The sequence below is a fragment of the Carcharhinus amblyrhynchos genome, chromosome 4 (genome assembly GCF_965287045.1).
Source record: "Carcharhinus amblyrhynchos chromosome 4, sCarAmb.v2.hapA, whole genome shotgun sequence".
Classification (NCBI taxonomy): Eukaryota; Metazoa; Chordata; class Chondrichthyes; order Carcharhiniformes; family Carcharhinidae; genus Carcharhinus; species Carcharhinus amblyrhynchos.
Genome location: NC_137327.1, coordinates 109,963,558 through 109,987,744, shown reverse-complemented (window position 1 = coordinate 109,987,744; position 24,187 = coordinate 109,963,558). Strand labels below are relative to the sequence as shown.

General features: G+C 41.6%; 1 protein-coding gene across 4 annotated transcripts in view; it reads right to left on the bottom strand.

The window, feature by feature from the left end:
• diaph2 (diaphanous-related formin 2) overlaps window positions 1-24,187 on the bottom strand; it is an 814,006-nt gene that overhangs the window by 213,265 nt on the left and 576,554 nt on the right. For all 4 annotated transcript variants that reach the window (XM_080187721.1, XM_080187724.1, XM_080187722.1 and 1 more), the window contains one exon: window positions 12,537-12,660. In XM_080187721.1, the coding sequence (XP_080043847.1) occupies window positions 12,537-12,660 (124 nt within the window). The remainder of the gene's footprint in view (window positions 1-12,536; window positions 12,661-24,187) is intronic.

The window sequence follows — 24,187 nt, the reverse complement described above, 5'->3', positions numbered from 1 at the left end:
CACTGACTGCGTATTTAAGAATGAGGCACAATTGTGCCCCAGTTCAGTTGAGTTACAAGACAGAGTGACACAGATTTGTTTTTACATGAATGGGAATTTAGGTGAACCATCGTAAGTGGCATCCTGTAGAGGTAAGAATAACATAAAATACAAAATCTGATTGGCTGCTGCTATTCAAATGCCTAGTTTAAACTGATTGGTTAAAATTCAAAAACAGCTGTTGTCTTGGCAGCATTACTGCCTAGGCTCGCAATATAATGTTTCAGTCAGTGTACTGCCTGCACCTGCTTCTTTTCAATACAGGGAAAAAAAACTATCTTTTCTAATAGAACTATAAAATTTTCCAATTCTTTACCATTTCACAATTTTAAAAATAATTTTACAAACACTAACTTCACAAATAAAAGGAAAAAAGTCATCTGAAAGTGAGTCACTCAATGCTGCTGTGAAACACCACTAAAATCATTTTTGTATTGTTGCTCCATCCGAACTTTGAGCACCATTCTTTAAAAAAATACTAATGATTGGCCTCCCACATTCCACTCTCCATAAACCTGATGTCATTTAATCATCTGCCATTTTGTGTCCTAACTTCCAACAAGTCCCTTTAATCCATCATCCTTATGCTTACTAACCTACATAGGCTCATTAGTAGGTAATGCATCAATTTCATAATTCTCATTCATGTTTTCAAATGGCTACCTATCACTTATATCTTTGAACTATTTGCACTCTTATAAAGCTGGTCTCTTGAATATTTTTGATTCTAAATTGCTCAGCTACTGGTGTTTGTGTCATCAGCATCCAAATTCCTCATGTTACAAATATGTAATTATGAAACGATAGTTTTAATAACAACTGTTTAAAGATATAGTTTGGCTTTCAAATGTTTAAATTAATTGTAAAATATTTTCCAAATGGAGGACAGGCATCTTGGAACCTTTCTGTGCTTGTTCAGAACTGTGAAGTCTCTCTTCTGAATTTATCATACAGTCATAACAATGCAAGACTCTTCCTGAGCTGGCCACTGAATCTTCTAAAGGTGTGAAGATTCCTTAGCTTCTCAGAGAGCAGGAGACAGGAAGATACTTCAAAAAACACTAGAATAATTTATTTGCCTGGTGGAACAATGGCTCGTTGAAATTTACGTAGCAGCCATTTTGCTTTAGTTCTGATAAAGTGAGGCTGCAAAAGCCATTTATGTAGAATTCTCAGGAAGAATTTGGAGTGGTATCATCTCAATGGGTTCTTGGCCAATGGAGGGCAAAGCAGAATATATTCACAAATCATCTGCTTTCTGTCAAAAATATCCAGGCAATTTGCAAGTGCCTTAACTGCAGGAAAATGAGAGAGGAACAAGAAACACTTTCTCTCTCACCAAGACCTGCTAAGTCCACCTATAATGGCAACCATTGAGCACTCGACTACAAAAGCCATTGTAGCACCTGAACACAGACAGCTCTTCAATTTTAACCCTTCACTGCAGATGACCAATACTTCAACTGCATGCTACAAGCCTGTATCATCTTAAAGGGTTGAGAGGAATTTCCTATCTTAATCCCTATCTACATTTAATCTTTGTACGTATTCAGTTACTAACTTTATTATTTTTCCTAATTAAGTTGCAGCAATATTTTTGTCACAAACACTTTTTTTTTTAAAACCAAAGTTTTACTGCTGGCTATTGCTCAATTGAATGAATTGCAAATTAAAAGGGACTACATACATAGACATACAAATTGTTAGCTCACGAACCACTTTGAGGAAACACTTTTTACATGTGATGTTAAGCTTTGGAACTGCCCTTGGTGCTGCTTTCTTTCTACCTCTCATCCCTCCTTTCAGAGGTTCTGTCAAATCCAATTCTTTGATCCATATTTTCAATATCTGCCTGAATACCTCAACGTAGCTTGGTGTCAAATTTAGTTTTACACCACTGCTTTGAAGTGCATCAGGACATTTTATTACAGTAAAGATCCTATACAAGCATAAACTCTTATTATTGTTGTGTCTGTCAAAGTAGCAAGGAGATTGAGTGTTAGGAAAGTATAAATAATAACATAGAAAGATATAAAATGCTCTTCATAGCAAGAGCATTTAAATGGCATGAAAACAAGTTACCAGACAAAATTTAATGTTTTTCAGTGGCAAATTTGTGGGGGGGAGCCATTTATTTCAGTAGGGAATGTGCCAATTTTATGCTTCTGCCTTGATCAAATGTAAGCTGGGAAAACCCATTCACTGCCTTCCTGCCCCACTACCAATCAAGATTCTATACCAACCACAACTGTATTCACCCAGCATCAGTTGGGTGATTCGCCATCCAGAATAGCTGAAAAGTAAATCCTTTTGGGCTTGCCTTCAGTCATCAGTGGTTAGTTGGGTTCATTTTTCAAAGGTACTCAGTGCCAAGTCAAGGGACCCAGCATATGAAAGGTGAGTCCCTTTCATACTATATGATGCTAACTCCTGGCCCTTGCTGCTGACCTCTCTCCACAGCTACCATCCTGTCACTCTTGTCTGCTTGGGTCTATCGATGATCCTGGGCTTCGAATGGGTATCATTATGGCAGCAGCCGACAATCACTTTCTCCCCGATGGCACTGCTGAGCAGTGAAAAGCTGCTGGCCAAGAGCTATGAGAGAGTAGGATTTCCATCCCTAGGGTCCTCAATCAAGGGCAAGATCTGTCATTGCCCAATACAGCGTCTGATTGGCAGTTGACAAGCCTCTTGTTGCTTCTATTAAATATCACCCACTGTGTTGACACTGTCATTCAAAACAAATAGATTTTATAAGAAATTAGGTTGAATCTTAATTTGCTCGAATTCTCAGAAACATCTGTAACTGCTGCCGATCACAGAAGAACACAAACTGAAATAAGCCATTTAGTGACCCAAACGGTTGCGTTGTTCAAGGCGACGATGGGTGATCTGTATCTTAATTCTATCCACTTGACTCCATTTCCTTTTACATCCCTTTCCAGCAAAAATCTAAGAATCTCAAATTTAAAATGACTGATTGAGGTAGCAACTATTGCCTTTGTGTGAGAGTGTCACATTTCTATTCCCCTTGCACAAAGAGGTATTTCACAACCTCTTTCCTTAATGCATGTCTCTAATTTTAAAATTACATGTTCTAGATTCTAGATTCCCCAACTCGCTGAAAAAGCTTCTCTTTGTTGACCCAACCTATTAGCTTCAATATACTCAAGCCTCAATCAAATCACCTATAACTTTCTAAATTCTGGGAAAAAGAGCCTAGTTTATGCAATCTCTCTGAATAATCTAACATCTGCAGCCCTGTTTACTCAGGTTGGAACCAGCTACAAATTAGACTTCCAAACACTTCAACCAAAAAAACGGAGATCCAGACAGCCATACTCAGTAATGTCACAGTACATGCCAATTAGAATGTTAAACCCACCATCATTGTTCTTCCACTCATTAGGATTAAGTCCAATGATTAAAAAAATTAACTTTACAACCAAACCTAACAAGAAGCCCCATTCAAATAAACGTCAATGAGTTTTATCAGTGCACATCATAAACAATATTCCTCTTTTAATGAAATGAAATGCAGAAATGTGACACAATAGTTGATATCTGTAATGAGAAAGGCCAGCTATCATGTTTTATCTGTTCTTTCCATCAGTTTTGTTGGAAGTTAACATGTTCAAAACATTATAACTTGTCTTATCTCTACAGATACTAACTGACCTGCTATGTAGTCCAGTGTCTTCTGATTTTATATCGGATTTCCACAGCATGGAATTTTTTCCAATTTATTTCATGTTTTTTAATGGGCTCTTTGGTATACAAATAACCAAATAATATGCAACATCAATCACTTGTGGCACACAGTTGCAATAGCAGTCCAGCTATGTATTAGCAAATATGTACATTTTATATCTACATTACCCAGCCTTGAAAATATGGGAAACTGAATCAGGATGAAATATAACCATCTGACAAATACTTAGCGTAAAGCAGTCTTCATGTGGCATGTATCAGGTAAGAAACTGTATCTTAATCACTTCGATTATGGCATACAGAAAGGACACTAAGCAGTTGACATCAATACACAACTGAGTTTGTCGTCTGCAAATCTATTCAGGCACAAAGAAACAAAGGCATGCAAGGCATATCGTATGCAGAAGCTTTAAATTACACTCCAAAACACCCGAAAATGCCAGAAAAAAAAACTAAATTTGAATTTTTCATCAAAACATTAATGAATGTCAGGCTCACAGATTATAAACCTATTTGGGCAAAACTGCTAAAATCAAAATCTGATAATTAAATTTTACCTTCACTAGGTGCCACAATGTTAAAACCAACTAATAAATTTGACTACCTTGCTGCATTTGAATGGTGTTTTTTTTTACTGATTTTTCCTCAACAATATAGTACAATCTAACACATGCCTAAAGCATCCGTAGCTAAAGCTGAGAAATTGGTTATTCAGCCCTACACTTGTTTTGAAACTAATTTAAAAAAGTCCATCCGGATAAACTATTTTTCTCCTTGCAAAGGAACTAGAACAGCTGGTTTTGGGAGATCGCTTTCTGTATTCGCTGAACCATAATCAAAAGTAGTATTTAAAAAGATTTAAAAACAAAACATTCACAATCAACATGAATCCCGATCTTCAACAATGGTCGAAAATACATTATGGCAGTTTTAGAACCTTGATTCCAGAAGTATGACAAATGCATATTGAAGAAAAACGTAAAATGTCAAAAGATGAATGTAATTATTTCCTGACGTTTACTCCACTATATAACCTCTCAACTAACTGAATTAAATATCACAATTTATTGTAATAAGAGACAAAAGGCAACAAATTGTGGGATAAATAACAACTCAAATTCCAAACAGTATGCATAATTTGTTAGCCAGCAGATTCGCAAGTAGATAGTTAAAATCTACCCATATAAATAAAAGATATTTATTTAAACAAAACACTGCCCTATGGTACACAGTACAGTATTTCATACTCGTCTTGAGAAAGACAAATGACAACTTCATAACTTTCAAGTGAAGACTGAATTATCTTGCAGTGATCTAACGCCTTAAAAAGCCTGCAATAAAGAGAGCAATAAATTTGTTTCCATTAAATATGTTGTTCAATCAATAATCTGATCTACAGTGTTGGCCACATATAGAAACTGAGTTCCACCATTTCTACGCTGCAATTTATCTGAAGAGAATAGTCAGTTTTATACCATGACATGCCTTCGGGTGTCATATAGTGATATTCTTACTGTAGTCACCCAAGGAATATATGCATCTAAAATGCTGGATAACCTCTATTTATGGGTATGCAGGGGAATGGTAGCTTTAATGATCAGATTCACATAGCAATGTACCCTGCTGCTCTCTCTGTTGAGAATAATTTATCCTCCAACATCTCCTGTTTTTCGAACAGTGATGCTGTTCTAATACATGTTTGGATCACTTGGCTTGCAATCCCACAACAATGTCATATTTGTGCCATCAAAACCCTCCTGGAAATTATTAAAATACAAAGCTGAGCTGTCTAAATCAGGGACTGAATGTCTCTGTACCAGGGACTGAATGTCTCTGTACCATAATTCACATGCTGGCCTGAGGATTTATTGGGATTTTAGCACGGGAACATTGTGATAAAAGCCTCTCCAGTCATAATCATTTAAATTGATTTTCAGCACATGTGCTGCAGTTGAGTTCATGTTCTCACACGTATAGTCAAGGTTCAACTTCCAGCTTGTATCAATTTATGAAAATGCAGCCTTTAAGTTCACATGGAAATCATCAAAAGATACACTGGAATTAAATTTATTCCAAAATAAAAGCAACAGCTAACTTTTGCAAGCATATTTATGTTTTAAGTGAAATTTCAAGATTCTAGGATTTCAATTGAAAATACGCTTCCAAGTCCCTTATTCCTCAGCATCTGTTAAGCATTGGCAACAAGTGCTGGTTGTCTAGTTAACTGGGAGCATATCACAGTTGGGCCTGAATCAGTCCACACATGTACATTTCCAGAGGTCAAATAAACTTTATGAAGTTTCACTATGGATTCTGCTACACACAGAGCAGCTTTGCATTAAATTTGATTCAATTCACAAGTAACTACCTGAAAGGGAGATATGCTCCTTACAACCTGAGGAAACTGAAGTGTTTCTCAATAGGCATGGAACCTAACATGCCACAGTTATTGGCCACTGATGTTTCAGCTAAGTTGTCCATGTTTCCCAATGACAAGACTCTGAACTCACTCCCCACCACACATATGTAATCAGCTCCTCTCTCACCCACCTCCTGCAGACAGATTATAGTCAGTCCATCTCCCCACCATACGAGTACTATAATCAGCCCTTCTCTTGCTCTCAATGTAATCATCCCTCTCCTGCACCCAATCTACAGTTTACAACAAAGGTCCCTATCTGCTTCAAGAAGACGACCATCATCCCGGTACCTAAGAAAACCAAGGAGCATGCCTTAATGACTTTTGGCTGGTGGCTCTGACATACATCATTATGAAGTGCTTCAAAAGGCTAGTCATGGCACATATCAATTTCAGCCTCCCGGGCTACCTGGATCCTCTACAGTTTGTTTATCACCACAACAGGTCCACAGCAGATGCCATCTCCCTGACCAGCACTCACCCCCCGGAATACCTAGATAACAAGGACACTTATATTAAATTCCTATTTATTGACTACAGCTCAGCCTTCAACATCATTATTATGAAACTCATCTCCGTGGCCTGGGCCTCAGCACCTCCCTCTGTGACTGGATCCTGAACTTCCTAACTCACAGACCACCATCAGTAAGGATAGGCAACAATACCTCCTCCACGAACGTCCTCAACACCAGTGCCCCACAAGGCTGTGTCCTCAGTCCCCTACTATAGTCCTTATACATCTATGACTGTGTAGCCGCATTCTCCTCCAATTCGATTTTCAAGTTTGCTGATGATACCACTGCAGCGGGTCAGATCTCAAATAATGATAGGACAGAGTACAGGAATAAGATAGAGATAGGACCTTGGGGTCCAGGTCCATAGGACTCTTAAATCGGCCTCGCAGGTGGAGGATGTGGTCAAGAAAGCGTATGGCGTACTAGCCTTCATTAGTTGAGGGATTGAGTTTAGGAGTCGGGAGATAATGCTGCAGCTTTATAAGGCCCTAGTCAGAGCTCACTTGGAGTACTGTGCGCTGTTCTGGTTGCCTCATGACAAGAAAGATGTGGAAGCTATTGAAAGGGTGCAGAGGAGATCTACAAGAATGTCACCTGGATTGGGTGGCATGCCTTATGAGGCTAGGTTGAGGGAGCTAGGTCTTTTCTCCGTGGAGAGACGAAGGATGAGAGGTGACCTGATAGAGGTTTATAAGATGTTGAGAGGTATAGATCGGGTGGATTCTCAGAGGCTACTTCCCAGGGCTGAAATGGTCACTATGAGAGGACACAGGTTTAAGGTGCTGGGCAGTAGGTACAGAAGGGATGTCAGGGGTAAGTTTTTCACTCAGAGTGGTGGGTGAGTGGAATCGGCTGCTGTTGGTGGTGGTGGAGGCAAACTCGTTGCGGTCTTTTAAGAGACTTCTGGATGAGTACATGGGATTTAATGGGATTGAGGGTTATAAGTAGGCCTAGTAGGTAGGGATATGATCAGCGCAACTTGTGGGCTGAAGGGCCTGTTTGTGCTGTAGTTTTCTATGTTCTATCTGATGAACTGGTATAAGAACATAAGAAATAGGAGCAGGAGTAGGCCATCTAGCCCTTCGGGAACAGTAATTTTTCCCTCAATGTCAACAAAACAAAGGAGACCGTCATCAACTTCAGGAAGCATAAAGGAGAACATACCCCTGTCTACATCAATGGGAACAAAGTGGAAAGGGTTGAGAGTTTCAAGTTTTTAGGTATCCAGATCACCAACAACCTGTCCTGGTCCCCTCATGCTGACACTATAGTTAAGAAAGCCTAACAATGCCTCTACTTTCTCAGACTAAGGAAATTTGGCATGTCAGCTACGACTCTCACCGGCACGGTGGCACAGTGCTTAGCACTGCTACCTCAGAGCGCCAGGGACCTGGGTCACTGGCTGTGTAGAGTTTGCACGTTCTCAGCGTGTCTGCATGGGTTTCTTCTGGGTGCTCCGGTTTCCTCCCATAGTGCAAAGATGTGTGGATTATGTGGATTGGCCATGTTAAAATGCCCCTTTGTGTCTGATGATGTGTCGGTTAGGGGGATTAGCGGGTTAAATACTTGGGGTTACAGGGAACAGAACTGGGTGAGATTGCCCCTTTCTGTCAGGGGGATTACGCAGGGTTACAAAGATAGGACCTGCCAAGGTGGGATTGTTGTCGGTGCAGACTCGATGGGCTGAATAGCCTCTTTCCGCACTGTAGGGATTCTATCAAGTTCTACGAACTTTTACAGATGCACCATAGAAAGCATTCTTTCTGATTCTATCACAGCTTGGCACAGCTCCTGCTCTGCCAAGACTGCAAGGAATTACAAAAAATCATGAATGTAGCCCAATCCATCATGCAAACCAGCCTCCTAATCATCGACTCTGTCTACACTTCCCATTGCCTCGGCAAAGCAGCCAGCATAATTAAGGACCCCAGGCACCTCAGACCTTCTCTCTTCCACCTTCTTCTGTTGGGAAAAAGGTACAAAAGATACAACCGGCTCAAGAACAGCTTCTTCCCGGCTGCTGTCAGACTTTCAAATAGGCTCACTTTGCATCAAGTTGATCGTTCTCTACACCCTTACTGTGACTGTAACTCTGCATTCTGCACTCTCGTTTCCTTCTTTATGAACAGTATGCTTTGAAATGTGCACAAGAAACAATACTTTTCACTGTATGTTAATACATGTGACAATAATAAATCAAATCAAGTCAAATATCAATCCCCACATACTCTTAGTCTCTCGTGATGTCTTTCCTCATCAAACACACAAAGTTCAGCCAGCCACAGGTAGCGTAAAGAAACCCAGCCGATGTGTGGCTGCGGTCTCAAAGCCAACATTTTTAAACAGCCCTGAACAGAAGAACATATTTCCTGGACCAAAAGACAAACAGGTTAGGAGCAGTGTGGAACACAGTTCCGGAGGAATAGGCACATGTGACATCCATCACTGTTTCTGCAATCTCAATTGGGTTGCGACCCGCTGTTTCTGAACCACCAACTTAAATCTTTCATGGTCTCAGGATGTTCCAAAGTACTTTACAGCTAGAGGTACTTCTAAGCAAAGTCACTGCTGTAATGCGGGAAACACAGAAATCACCTTGCAGTCAGCGAGGTTCCTTAAATATCACTGAGATAATGACTAGATAATTAGTCATCACATTGATTGAGGGATAATTTTGGCCACGATACCAGGGAGAACTTTCCTGCTCTTTGAATAGTGCCAACTATTACACATCCACACAAGAGGCCTCAACTTAACATCTTTCCTGAAAGATGGCACCTTTAACAGTGCAGCACTTAGTCCATAATATTAGCATTTTTAAAAATCCAAATATCTAAATGGTTATTGTTTCACAAAAATATTTCTCCTGCTAGGGTAAGATATCATAGTCACACGTTCAAGTTAATGGAGACTACGGGGGCACTAATTTTCTAGCGCAGCTGGGTGGGAGAATCACGCAACGGGCTTCACTCATGCGCTCCCACCACGAGCACACCTCCTAACGCTGGATTTCTGGTGCCATCAGATCGGCACTGGAAACCAGCTGGAAGATAAATTAAATAATTTTAATCTTATTTAAATCTATTTTGAGTGTAATTAGTGGGCCCAAGTATGAAGTCTCCAGGCCTGATAGCCTCTCTCACCCTGCAAGTGTGTTTCACTCTAGCAGGGATTACACTAGCTCCCCACTTTCAAGGAACTATCAGGATGATCCCGCTGGAGTGAAGGGCAATCAGGCCCCTCCCGCCCTGGTAGTCGGGTTGCCGGGGGAGGGGGGGGGGGTGGCGGGGTGCCCCTGGCAGTGCCAACTGGTTCCCCTCTGCAGTACCTAGGGCAAAGTGCCCATGCCAGGAGGCATCTTGGCACTGCCCATCAGGCATGGGGCAGTACCAAGGGATGGAGCCTGTGGGGGTCAGTGCCCAGGGGCCGACTGGGGGTCCCGCTGTCACTCTGCATTGGGATCGGTTGGGGCAGGAGGTGGGATCGGTCGGGGCAGGAGGAGGCTTCAGCTCTTGGGTGTGAATAGGCCCCATTCCCTGAAATGTAATGATATTCATGTGGTTTCTGCAGTGCACAGAGTATGGGAGATTCTAGTGTGAACTCCCATCGAAAAGAAAAAGCATGAGCTGCTCTACATTCCCTGTGAATTCGGCACTTAGAATTTTTTTGGGGAGAATTCTGGCCTATAAATACCATAAGTTCAGTAAATAATAGCAAAGCCTAATTCTGTTCATTTCAAAAATAAATTATGTTATTAACCACCAAATGGAAGCAGTATATTGCATTAATGTGAAATTTCAAATTGCCTCAAGCTATGAGGTAACTCCTTCAGTCCAAGATTTAATGGTGGGCTGTGTGGAACACCAAAGCTCTTCATTCCAAACTGATCAAGGTGCATGTTTTGGAGTTGACGCCACTTTTTCATGCCAAACGTTTGTGTATTTGGCAGGTATTTTGCCCCTGTGAGCCATGCACACTCGCCTGTTCAATAGAAGGTTGTAGGTTGAAGTCCTACTCCAGACACTTGAAAACAAAACCTAAGCAAACATCCAGTGCCAATATTGAAAAAATGCTGCACTGTCAGAGATGCCGTTGTTTAGGACAGTCATTAAACCAGCACTCTGTTTTTTCGTTCAGCTGGATGTATAAGATGTAATAGGACTACTCTGAATATAATCAGGGAGTTTTCCCTGGTGTCCTGACAATAGTTAATCTTCATCCATCATTGCCGCAACAGATCATTTGGTCATTTTCACATTACTGGCCATGTGATCCTGCCGTGTACATTTTCTTTGTTACAAGTGACTATGCTTAAAAAGTACTTCAAAGAGGTTGCAAACTACTTTTGGATGTCCTGAGCTTATAAAAGTTGCTATGTGAAATGCAAGTACAATTATGGATAGTGAGGAGCCTATGATTGTGGCAGATCAAAACTTTCAGAAGACATTTGACTAGGTGCCGCGTAAAAGACTAATCCAGGAGGTGAAATTGCAGGGAATTGGGGTAGAGTACTAGGTTAGATTGAGGACTGGCTGACTGACAGAAAGCCAGAGGGTTGGGATAAATAGGTCATTCTCTGGCTGGTGAAATGTGCTGCAGGGGTCAGTCCTTGGAATTCAACTGTTGACAATCTATATAAATGTTCTGCAAGCAGGGACAGAATGTAACATAGCAAGATTTGCAGATGACACTAACATTGATGGGAAAGCAGGCAGAGGGTATAATGATTTTACAGATGGATATAAATAGGAGAATGGGCCAAACTTTGGCAGATGGAGTTTAATGTGGATAAGTGTGAAGTTGTCCATTTTGGCAGAAAAAATAGCAAAGTCAAATTATTAGCTAAATGGAAAGCAGAGTGTCACAATAGTAGTTTCTGAACTTCAGGTGTTGGGAGAATTGCATTGATTGCTTTGCAGTCACTCCCTTACTGCACTCACATTTTTATGAGTCTATAATGCTTTCAGGGTGAGAAGATCTGGTGTGTGTCACATTATGGAGTGTACTTGACAGAGTGAAAGAGACCATGTTTCCTGTCAGTTGCATTGCAATAGTATAAAGTATCTTATTACTGCCACTCAAAGCCTTCATTCCAACACTTCTTTCGGTCACGTTCAAATACAAGAGCATGTAAGCTACTTCCTTATAGCTACACTACCAACTACAACTTTACTTCTGCAGCAGCATCATAGATTTATAGATGGTTCCAGGTCCACAATTCATGTCATACGCCAGTGCTGCTGTCCCCGAATGCATGGGTCTCATGCAGTTGGCAGCAATCCCAAGATTAGCTTGACGGATTTTCAAAGGCCATCAGCTTAGAACACAGGTTGTCTGAATCTGACACAAAGAGGCACCAGCATTCAAATCTGCTGCTGAGTCATCCACAGGATCCTTTAATAAAAAAAATACTGCAATGGAAATATAAAATAAAAACAAAAAACATTGAATAAACTCAGCTGGTTTGGCAGCATCTGTAGGGAGAAACACAATATTTTGGATGCTTTTTTAATTGCAATTTGTTAGCATTTGAGCCATGAAACCTCTGTCATGCAACTCATGACAACCCCAAGTGTAAATCTGCTGTGCTCAAGGCCATCAGCTGCAAATATTTGAAAGAAAACAAGAAAAGATCTTTCTGGTTGCCAGTTTTGCTGAGTCTCGGTGGTTTACCTTTGATCTGTAACCAGCTGTAGGAGGCCTGTGCAAGGGGTGGTGCTAACATGGTTCAAGCAGATTCTGACTATTCTAAATGATTACCACCATTGGTGATCAGTATGGCAAGATTCCACAGTGTATATTAGACTTTTCAAGTTATAACCCGAGTTATGTAATGTCTCCAAAAGGATATGGACATTTTTTCCACAAACTTATCATGCTCATCTTTTGTTTCAGGAAACTTCTTGATGTCATTTTCAAGGCGCTGAATTTGTCTCTCCATAGCATCCAAACTGCTCTTCAGGTTTTGATCTGAAACTGAGCACAGCAACAAATTTTGATGAGAAATTGAGTGCGGTTGAGAATGTTTCAAAATTTGTTGACAACACCTTCATCGAGGATAGCTGGTTTCAACTGAGAAGAACAGTTTTACTATACACTTTCCAATCACTGGTTATAAAATCGTTGGGATTTAAAAGAATATGTAAAATTATTAAGCAGAGAGTCGTCACAATTCCATTCAATCAGTTGTTGACACTTCTTTATTTGCATGTAAATGAAATTACAAATTTAATACTTGCTATTCATTTAAAAAATAACAAATGCATATTAGCTGATGGAAGTTCCTTAAAATCCACTATTGCAATCTCTCAATATGAAAATAAACTTTCTGATCCCTGAAATTTGAGGTACCTTGGCTATTAATGTTAAAAACACCCTGCTGAAAATACACAAGTAAATCTATTAAAAACTCACATTTAAGTTCACATCCTGTTAATGTTTTCCATTATAAATTCCTATATCAATGCTCGAAATAATACATGTCCATGTAAATTAGTTATGCTATAATAACAGCCTTTTAATTTCTCAGTGCCTGACCTGTTGGATGGGATTTTCCAATTCTTCTTCCCGGCCTGAAGTCACCAGGCCTTTTGCTCTGTCAAATTTTCCACCCTGCCCATGACAATTTCTGCGGTAGGCGGGACCGAAAAATTTAGGCCAAAATTGCGAGCAAATGCTTTCCTATTTTAATCAAATTTCAACTTTCAAAGTTGCTACTTAACTTTAAATACGAATGGGAATTTGGAGCATCATAAAAACGAAGGCAGAAATTTCAAAATGGGAACGGAATTATATCTGCATGGCTCAGTGTAATTTCCCCCATTCTTCAAATCCACTTCCTGTGAAGAATGGACTTGGTCTTCAATTGCCCAAATGCAATGCCATTGACATTGAATAGTGCATATTTAAAATCAAGTCCAATATAAATATTATATTTCAGAAGACTCTGGTAATTTTGAGATAACCTTAAGTCTTCCCGAGTTGAAAAACCAAGCAACTGCCAAGGTCGAGAAAGTAACTGAGATCAAGATCACGTTACCAGAACACCATGAGCTTTTTTTTGTCATAACCATTGATGTGGTATCTTATCAAATGCTTTCTGGAAATTCAAGTACAGTACATCCATAGGCTTCCCTCCATTCACAGCACATGCTTCTCCTTCCAAGAACTTTAAGTAAATTAATTGAACATGATTCCCTTTTGTAAAGCCAGTCTGATTCTTCCCTGTTACCTTAAGCTTTTCTAAGCGCCAGTTATAACCTCTATAATGATTGATTCTAACACCTTCCCCATGACAGATATCAAGCTAACTGGCCTATAATTGAATAGAGGGGTTATGTTTGCTACACGCTAGGCTGAATGAATATTTCCAGAATCTAACAAATTTAGGAAAATTAGCACCAATGCTTCTCCTCTCTTATTAGCCACCTCCTTTCAGACCCTAGGATAACGTCCGTCAGGACTGGGAGACTTGCCAACTCATAGCTTCATCAGTTTGCTCAATACCGCTTCATTAGTGATTGTAATTTCACCAAATTCCTTTCTGTGCTTCACCTCCCAATTTACAGCTATTTTTGGAACAATTCTTGTAACCCCTATACTGTATTCTGAAGCAAAGTATCTGTTAATTTTATCCACCGTTTCCTTATTATCTATTAATTCCTGTTCTCCAGAGGACCAACACTCACTTTACTTACTCTTTTTCTGTTTGAATACCTGTTGAAACTCTTAGAATCCTAGAATCCCTGCAGTGCAGAAATAGGCCATTCGGCCCATCGAGGCTAATAGGAATTCAGAGTGAGAGTAGCCAATTTAACCCTTCAAGTCTGCTCTGCCATTCTACTGACCATGGCTGGTCTCCATCTCATCCTAATTCCACTCCCTGCCTTTTCCCCATAGCTTTTCTCCTGCTTTTGATCAAATATTTATCTATCACTTTTTTGAATCCACTGATTGACTCTGTATCTACTGCACTTTGGGGCAGTGAGTTCCATAGATTCACAATCCTTTGTGAGAAGTAGCTTCACCTTATCTCTATCTTGAAGCTCTCCTTCTTACTCTACAACTATGACTTCTTGTCCTAGACTGTTCTAGACAGAGGTACATCTGGTTAACACTTACTTTATCAATCCTGTGGAGTATTTTATATACCTTGGTCGAATCCCCACTTATTCTTTGGTACTCCAGCGAGTACAAGCCCAAGCTACTCAACTGCTCCTCATACGACAGCCCCTTCAAACCTGGAATCGATCTAGTGAACCTCTTCTGAACTGCCTCCAGTGCCACCAAATGCTTCCTCAAAGAAGGTGACCAAAACTGAACATAATACTCCATGTGGTCTCATCAATGCCTTCTACAATTATAACAATACTTCTCTACTTTTATACTCCAGACCTTTTGCATGTAATCCCATGCATTTACCTTCCTAGTCCCCCTGACACAAAGGGACAATTTAGCATAGCCAATCCATCAAACCTGTACACCTTTGGAGTGTGGGAGAAGACCAAAGCACCTAGATGAAACTCACACAGGCAATTACTCAAGACCAGAATTGAACCCAGCTCCCTGGCACTGAGGGGCAGCAATGCTACCCTTGCTATCCGTTTTTGCATTCTTAGCCAACTTCCTCTCACACTCTAATTTCTTTTTTGAGATTAATCTTTTTAGTAATTCTCTACTGTCCTTGATGTTCTGACCGATCATCTGATGTGCCACTCATCTAGAGTCCTAAATCTAGAAACACAGGATCGGCAGATGCACAAGTTGTTAAAAAGACATGAGGTGTACTTGTCATACAAGTTTTGAATTGCTTTTTTTTGCACAAACATCAGATTGAATTTTGGGCCAAAGTAAATTGATTCACTCTTTCAGTGAAATGCAAAATACTGATATTATAAATTTGAGAAACAAAATTCTCAAAAAACTCATCAGATCAAACAATTTTTCTAGAGAGGCAAGATTAACATCTGAAGCTTTTATACTCTTTGTCGGATATATAAGACATTACAAGTTGATGAGCAATTCAACTGGAGCAGGACAAAAGAAGGAAATGTGAACAGGAGAATAAATAATATGATTTCTACATGACTGAGTGGAAAACAGGAGATGGTTACTCCTATTTTACTCCTGAACTGATACTGATCTGTATCTCAACTTAGTTTATCTGGTTTTGCAACATCTTCCTGGATATCCTTACCCAACAAAGAATTGTTGACATACAAATAAAGTACTTCCTAAAAGATAAAAATGAAAGGATAAAAATTGCAGGAACTTGAGCAAAGAGCTCGGAGTGGGACTAACTGGATTACTCTTCAAGAGCTGATGCAGTCGCAATAGGGCAAATGGTCTCCTTCTATCCTACATGATTCTAGAAAGAGAAAAATACAGATGCAGAAGCATTCCAACAACGCAAATCAGACCATTTTCTCCCACCAAGGCATCTGCTGAATGTCTTGATCAGAGAAAACCTATGTTGAGGGTGACGAGACGAAAGGCAGCTACAGATAAAAATTTACTTATAAATTCATAATTACAAGCCTGTATCAAATTCGGAACTTGTTGCATATGAACTTACAACGTTCCAAAGCCAAGCCCAACAGTTCAACTTCAGTCTATGCTCATGTGAAAAAGCAAAATTATGAGGGAAAGCACTGCATTGCTGTCAATCTGAATGAAACTCTGGTAAACCTCTCTCCACTTGACAATTAGTGAAACGAAAAAATCCTTTGACAAAATATAGAAGAAAGCCACAATACACATAACGAATGCATTTTAAAATGTTGTGATGGCACAAAAATGTGGAATAAACTTGCATTATTGTTATCGCAAAGACTAAACTCAAATCTCCCCTCGGAGCAAAACTGAATTCATCATGTTCCTCAGGTCATTTATTTAATTTTCCTTCCCCCTGTTGGTCTGGGCCATGAATTATCCATGGCTAACTTCTGATATTGCTGCTTTAAAACAGCTGTCAACTGATGTTTGGTGCCTTTACATTTCTACAGATCAAACATACTACTCTGCAGGGAGATGCCTGTCCACCACCCTTGGAAACATTCATGAGATCATGTCTGAAATTAGCAACACAGGAGAATTTCTTTCTAGGACCATCTTGGGATATCAGGAAGGTTTTGCCTAATGATGTCCTGATGGCTCGGCACATTTTATCCATGAGCAGATGGTAAGACTAGGAAGATCAGAACAGTTTGCCTGTTCTCTTGAAAGCTAATTTTCAGCTGGAGAGGGAAAAAAGGTGGTGAGTCTGTTTTAGCATTTGGTTTGGGATGGGAATTGATGAGTTTCCTTTGCAGATTGTTACGCAGTGAACTTTGTGAGAAACAAACATATGTGGACTGTAGACGAGAGCAGAATGAGGCGTGGTGACAAAACCTCATGGTTGATTAGTCAATTGACATCACCAACCAGAAGGTATTATTTGGTGCTTCCCAGCAAGGAGTTAATGGTCATGAAATTGAACAGGGCCTTTTGGTTTGATTTGATTTATTATTGTCACATGTATTAGCAAAGAGTGAAAAGTATTGTTTCTTGTGCGCTGTACAGACAAAACATACCATTCATAGAGAAGGAAATGAGGGACTGCAGAATGTAGTGTTACAGTCACAGTGAGGGTTTAGAGAAAGATCAACTTAATGCAAGGCAGATCCATTCAAAAGTCTGACAGCAGCAGGGAAGAAGTTGTTCTCGAATTGGTTGGTACGTGATCTCAGGCTTTTGTATCTTTTTCCTGATGAAAGGTGGCGGAAGAGAGAATGTCTGGGATGTGTGGGGTCCTTAATTACCCTGACTGCTTTGCCGAGGCAGCGGGAAGTGTAGACAGAGTCAATGGATGGGAGGCTGATTTGTGCAATGATTGGGCTAAATTCACAATCTTTTGTAGTTCCTTGCAGTCTTGAGCAGAGCAGGAGCCATGCCAAGATGTGATCCAACCAGAAAGAATAGTTTCAATGCTGCATCTGTAAAAGTTGGTGAGAGTCGTAGCTGACGTGCCAAATTTCCTTAGACTCCTGAGAAAGTAGAGGTTTTGGTGGGCTTTCTTAACTACAATGTCAGCATGGGAGGACCAGGACAGGTTGTTCGTGATCTGAAGCTCTCGACCCTTTCTACTTCATCCCCATAGATGTAGACAGAGGCATGTGCTCCTTTACGCTTCCTGAAGTCGATGACAATCTCCTTCGTTTTGTTGACATTGAAGGAGAGATTATTGTTGCCGCACCAGATTCTCTATCTCATTCCTGTACTTTGTCTTGTCATTGTTTGTGATCCGACCCACTAGAGTGGCGTCGTCAGCAAACTTGAAAATCGAATTGGAGGAGAATGTGGCCACACAGTCATAGGTGTAAAAGCAGGATAGTAGGGGGCTGAGAACACAGCCTTGTGGGGCATCAGTGTTGAGGTTGCTTGTGAGGAGGTATTGTTGTCTGTCCTTACTGATTGTGGTCTGAGTTAGAAACTTTAGGATCCAGTCGCAGAGGGAGGGGACGAGGACCAGGCTGTGGAGTTTGGAGATGAGTTTTGTGGGAATAATAGTGTTGAAGGCTGAGTTGTAATCAATAAATAGGACTCTGACATAGGTGACCTTGTTTTCTAGGTGTTCCAGGATTAAGTGCAGGTCCAAGTAAATGGCGTCTGCTGTGGACCTGTTACGGCGGTCGGCAAACTATAGTGGATCCAGGTAGTCCAGGAGGCTGGAACTGATTCGTGTCATGACAGGTCTTTCAAAGCACTTCATAACGATGCATGTCAGAGCCACCGGGCAATAGTCATTAAGGCACGTTGCTTGGTTTTTCTTAAGTGCCGGATTGATGGTTGTCTTCTTAAAGCAGATAGGCCTGATAATGGGTGTGAGTATGATCATGTGATTAAATGAAATACAGCCCCATAGACAGAAATCATTCCCCAAGACATTCACTGACATTACCATCACTGAATCCACCACTATCGCGCTGGGGGTTACCACTGAACAGAAACTGAACTGGACCAACCATATAAATATTATAGCTGCAGGAGCTAGGAATGCTGCAGAAAGTAATTCACCTCCTAACTCCTGAAAGCCTCTCCACATCTACAACACTCATCATCAGGAGTGTATTGCTCTACTTGTCTGCACAAGTGCAGCTCCTACAACATTCAAGAACCCAGAGGCCATCCATGATGCATGCAGAAATGGAACGGTGATTATTATGGGGGATTTCAATCTGCATATTGATTGGTTGACCCATGTCGGACGCGGTGGGCTTGAGGAAGAGTTCTTGGAATGCTGCCGGGATAGTTTCCTTGAACAGTGTGTGATGGAACCGACGAGGGAGCGAGCTATCTTAGATCTGGTGTTATGTAACGAGGCAGGTAGAATTAGGGACCTTGTTGTGAGGGATCCTCTTGGGACGAGCGATCATTGTATGATTGAGTTTTTGATGCAGATGGAGGATGAGAAAGTAGGGATCTGTGTCCTCTGTTTGAACAGAGGGGAGTACGATAGGATGAGAGAGGAATTGGCAAATGTAGATTGGGGGCGCAGATTGGTCGGTAGGACTGCCGAGGAAAGTGGAGGATCTTTAAGGAGATCTTTTTCGGTGCTCCGCAGAAATTTATTCCGATGGTAAAGAAGGATCGTAGGAAAAGGAATAATCAGCCGTGGTTATCAAAGGAAATAAAGGAAAGTATTAAATTAAAAGCTGATGCGTTTAGAGTGGCAAAAAGTAGTGGGCAAGTTGAAGACTGGAAGAGGTTTAAAAATCAACAAAGATTGACGAAGAAGATGATAAAGAAAGGAAGGATAGACTATGAAGCTAAACCAGCACTAAATATAAAAAAGGATAGTAAGAGTTTTTATAAAGATACAAAGAGGAGGAGGCTGGCTAGAGTGAATGTTGGACCCTTAGAGGATGAGAGGGGGGATTTAGTGGTGGGGGATGAGGAAATGGCTGAGGCCTTAAATAAGTTTTTTGCCTTGGTCTTCACGGAGGAGGACGCGAATAGTTTGCCAGGTATTAAAGATAGAAGGATGGTAGGAGTTGAGGGCCTGAATGCGATTACTGTCACTAGAGAGGTAGTGCTTGATCAACTAGCGGGACTGATGGTGGACAAGTCCCCAGGACCGGATGGAATGCATCCCAGGGTTCTGAAGGAAATGGCAGAGGTGATAGTAGATGCCTTAGTGATTATTTTCCAAACCTTGCTGGATTCCGGAGAAGTGCCAGAAGATTGGAAAACGGCTAATGTTACGCCGCTGTTTAAAAAGGGTAGCAGGCAAAAGGCAAGGAATTATAGGCCGGTTAGTTTAGCGTCTGTTGTGGGAAAATGCTTGAATCCGTCATCAAAGAAGAAATAGCGAGGCACCTTGAGAAGAATTGTTTGATAGAGCAGACGCAGCACGGATTCGTTAAGGGGAAGTCGTGTCTGACGAATTTATTGGAATTCTATGAGGATGTGACTTGTGCGGTAGACAGAGGGGAACCGGTGGATGTGGTGTTTCGCGATTTTCAGAAGGCGTTTGATAAGGTGCCACAAAAAAGGTTGCTTCAGAAGGTTAGGGGGCATGGAGTTGGGGGTAAGGTGTTAGCATGGATAGAGGATTGGTTGTCTAATAGGAGGCAGAGTGTTGGTATCGATGGATGCTATTCTGATTGGCGGTTGGTGACTAGTGGAGTGCCGCAGGGATCAGTGCGGGGGCCTCAACTATTTACCATTTATATAGATGATCTGGAGGAGGGGGCTGAGTGTAGGGTGTTGAAATTTGCTGATGACACAAAGATAAGTGGAAAAGCAAATTGTGCAGAGGGTGTGGAAAGTCTGCAGAGGGATCTAGATAGGCTAAGCAAGTGGGCGAGGACCTGGCAGATGGAATACAATGTTAGCAAGTGTGAGGTTATCCACTTTGGCAGGAATAATAGTAGGAGGGATTACTATTTAAAGGGTGAAAAGCTGCAGCATGCTACGGTGCAAAGGGACCTGGGGGTCCTTGTGCATGAGTCGCAAAAACCCAGTCTGCAGGTGCAGCAGGTGATCAGGAAGGCAAATGGGATGCTGGCCTTTATAGCAAGGGGGATAGAATATAAAAGCAGGGAGGTCTTGCTGCAGCTGTATAGGGCACTGGTGAAGCCGCAGCTGGAGTACTGTGTGCAGTTCTGGTCGCCGCACTTGCGCAAGGATATTTTGGCCTTGGAAGGAGTGCAGAGGAGGTTCACTAGGCTGATACCGGAGATGAGGGGGTTGAACTATGAAGAGGGGCTGAATAGACGGGGTTTGTACTTGGAGTTTAGAAGAATGAGGGGGGATCTTATAGAGACATATAAGATAATGAAGGGGATGGACAGGGTAGAGGTAGAGAGATTCTTCCCGCTCAGAAAGGACAGCAGGATTAGAAGGCACAGCCTCAAGATAAGGGGGGACAGTTTAGAACAGAGTTGAGGAGGAGCTTCTTCACTCAAAGGGTGGTGAATCTCTGGAATTCTCTGCCCGTTGAAGTGGTGGAGGCTACCTCGCTAAATATATTTAAGGCACAGGTAGATAGGTTTTTGGTAGGCAAGGGAATTAAGGGTTATGGGGAGAAAGTGGGAAAGTGGAACTGAGCCACTTCAGATCAGCCATGATCTTATGGAATGGCGGGGCAGGCTCGAAGGGCTAGATGTCCTACTCCTGCTCCTATTTCTTATGTTCTTATGACAAAGCACTCTGCTTGACTGATACCCTATCCACCACCTTAAACATTCACTCCCTCCATCACCGACACAATAACAGCAGTGTGCAACATCTGCACGATGCGCTGCAGCAAGTCATCAATGCCCCTGCGAAAGCACGTTCCAAAACCCATAACACCGACCCACAAGTGCAGCAGATGTATCAAAACATTGCCACCTACAAGTCCCCCTCCGAGCCACTCACATTCTGATTTAGAACTATTTCTTCATTGTCACTGGGTCACAATCCTGGAACCCCCTTCCTAACAGCACTGTAATGGTTCAAGAAGAGGGCTCATTGTTACCTTGTCAAGAGCAATTAAGAATGGGCAATAAATGCTGTCCTATCCAAACATACTAATGTTCATTAAGGAAGGAAATCTGCCATCCTTACCTGGTCTGCCTGAATGTGGCGCACAGCCACATCAACGTGGTTAACTCTCAACTGCCTCCAAGGGCAATGAGGGGAAGGGTGATAAGTGCTGACCAGTCAGTGCTGCCCATGTCCCATGAATCAATAAAATATATAAAAATCCACTGACAGCCCATCCCAAGAAAGAATAAACAAGAAAATTGTTTAGTTGCATGCAAAGAAGAAAAGGCGTTATCCAGAAAACTGAGTTTCAAACTGGTAATGCTGCCATTAATGGCACAACTCGCCTGCTCTCCATAAATCTATTTTCTTTCGATTGTCTGCACGCATATAATTACTCTCAGCAAATTGGTACCTGTGGTAGCTTGCACAAGAAATTTACACTTACCCTGCAAATGCCACTGTGGAGGCAAAACAGTGAAAAACAAGGTGCCAAAGAGCTAAATTTCATATCTAATGTCTTACACAGAGCAAAAGAGGAAACTTGTGGGAAGAAAAGTTGGAAAAGATCTTTTCCTTAAAATAGAAAACAAGTCTGGGAAGCATTTCTTGTCAAAATATTCTTCCTTGCTTGCTGTGAAACACAAATAAGAAACATAAGAAATAGGAGCAGGAGTAGGCCATATAGCCCTTCGAGCCTGCCCCGCCATTCAATAAGATCATGGCTGATCTGTCGTGGCTCAGTTCCACATTCCCGCCCTCTCCCCATAACCCTTAATCCCCTCTCTTATCAAAAACCCATCAACCCGCTTCTTAAAAATATTTAGCGAGGTAGCCTCCACCACTTCAACGGGCAGAGACTCCAGAGATTCACCACCCTTTGAGTGAAGAAGTTCCTCCTCAACTCCATTCTAAACCGCCCCCCCTTTATCTTGAGGCTGTGCCCCCTAGTCCTACTGTCCTTTCTGAGCGGGAAGAGTCTCTCCACCTCTATCCTATCCATCCCATTCATCATCTTATACGTCTTAATGAGATCTCCCCTCATTCTTCTAAACTCTAACGAGTACAAGCCTAGTTTATTCAGCCTCTCCTCATAGCTCAACCCCCTCAACTCCGGCATCAGCCTAGTAAACCTCCTCTGCACTCCCTCCAAGGCCAAAATATCCTTGCGTAAGTACGGCGACCAAAACTGCACACAGTACTCCAGCTACGGCCTCACCAATGCCCTATACAGCCGCAGCAAGTCCTCCCTACTTTTATATTCAATCCCCCTCGCTATGAAGGCCAGCATCCCATTCGCCTTCCTGACCACCTGCTGCACCTGCAAGCTGGGTTTTTGTGACTCATGCACAAGGACCCCGAGGTCCCTCTGCACCGTCGCCTGCTGCAGTTTTTCGCCACGTAAGTAATAATCCTTCCTACCATTATTCCTACCAAAGTGGACCACCTCGCACTTGCCAACATTAAATTCCATTTGCCAGTTCCTGGCCCATTCGCCCAGCCTATCTAGATCCTTCTGCAGACTCTCCACACCCTCCGCGCAATTTGCCGTTCCACCAATCTTGGTGTCATCAGCAAATTTCGACACCATACACTCGGTTCCCTCCTCCAGATCATCTATATAAATGGTAAATAGCTGAGGCCCCAGCACTGACTCCTGGGGCACTCCACTAGTCACCATCCGCCAATCCGAATAGCACCCGTTGACCCCCACTCTCTGCCTCCTATTTGACAACCAATCCTCTATCCACGCTAACACCCTACCCCCAACTCCATGTCCCCTGACCTTCTGCAATAACCTCTTGTGAGGTACCTTGTCAAACGCCTTCTGAAAATCAAGAAAGACCATATCCACCGGCTCTCCTCTATCCTCTATCTATAAATAGAAAAAAGAAGTGTGTAAAACATCCTTAGTTAACTGTGCCCTCACAAACTTTGACATTTTGAGTCTGTTTTTTTGCCAGGGTTGTTCTGGTGTTGGGAGGTTAGAGAGTGACTGCATGCATCATTAATAATCTTAATGAAAGCTGGTGCTCAGTGCAACTCTGGGAGCCAATCTGAGGCTCCTTTATTCAAAGGAAAATTGTATGGGCATGCAGCTCAAGAATTGATAAGTGATCATTCTCTTATAACCATAGATTAGCTCGCAAACTGCTCTCGTACCAACTCTAAATGATGTAAATGGAGTTCATGACTGCACCACCAGTCTGAAATGTTGGTCTAATGAGGATATTTAATACAATGCAATATAATAGCTATTGGTATATGCTTTGAATCAAAGTCTAAGCTTTATGCTGAATACTCCCACAAGACTTCGCTTCCTCTCTAAAGAAAGCCACTTGCATTAATCATGATGTCAGTAATAAACTGGCCAGTATGATCACTATTTTTACCATGATGTTACCCTTTGATTGGGACAAGAATATAAGCAGAAATACAAAATTCACTAAGTTATGTGCTTACAACATTCAAAAAAAGTTTTTTACCTCTACAT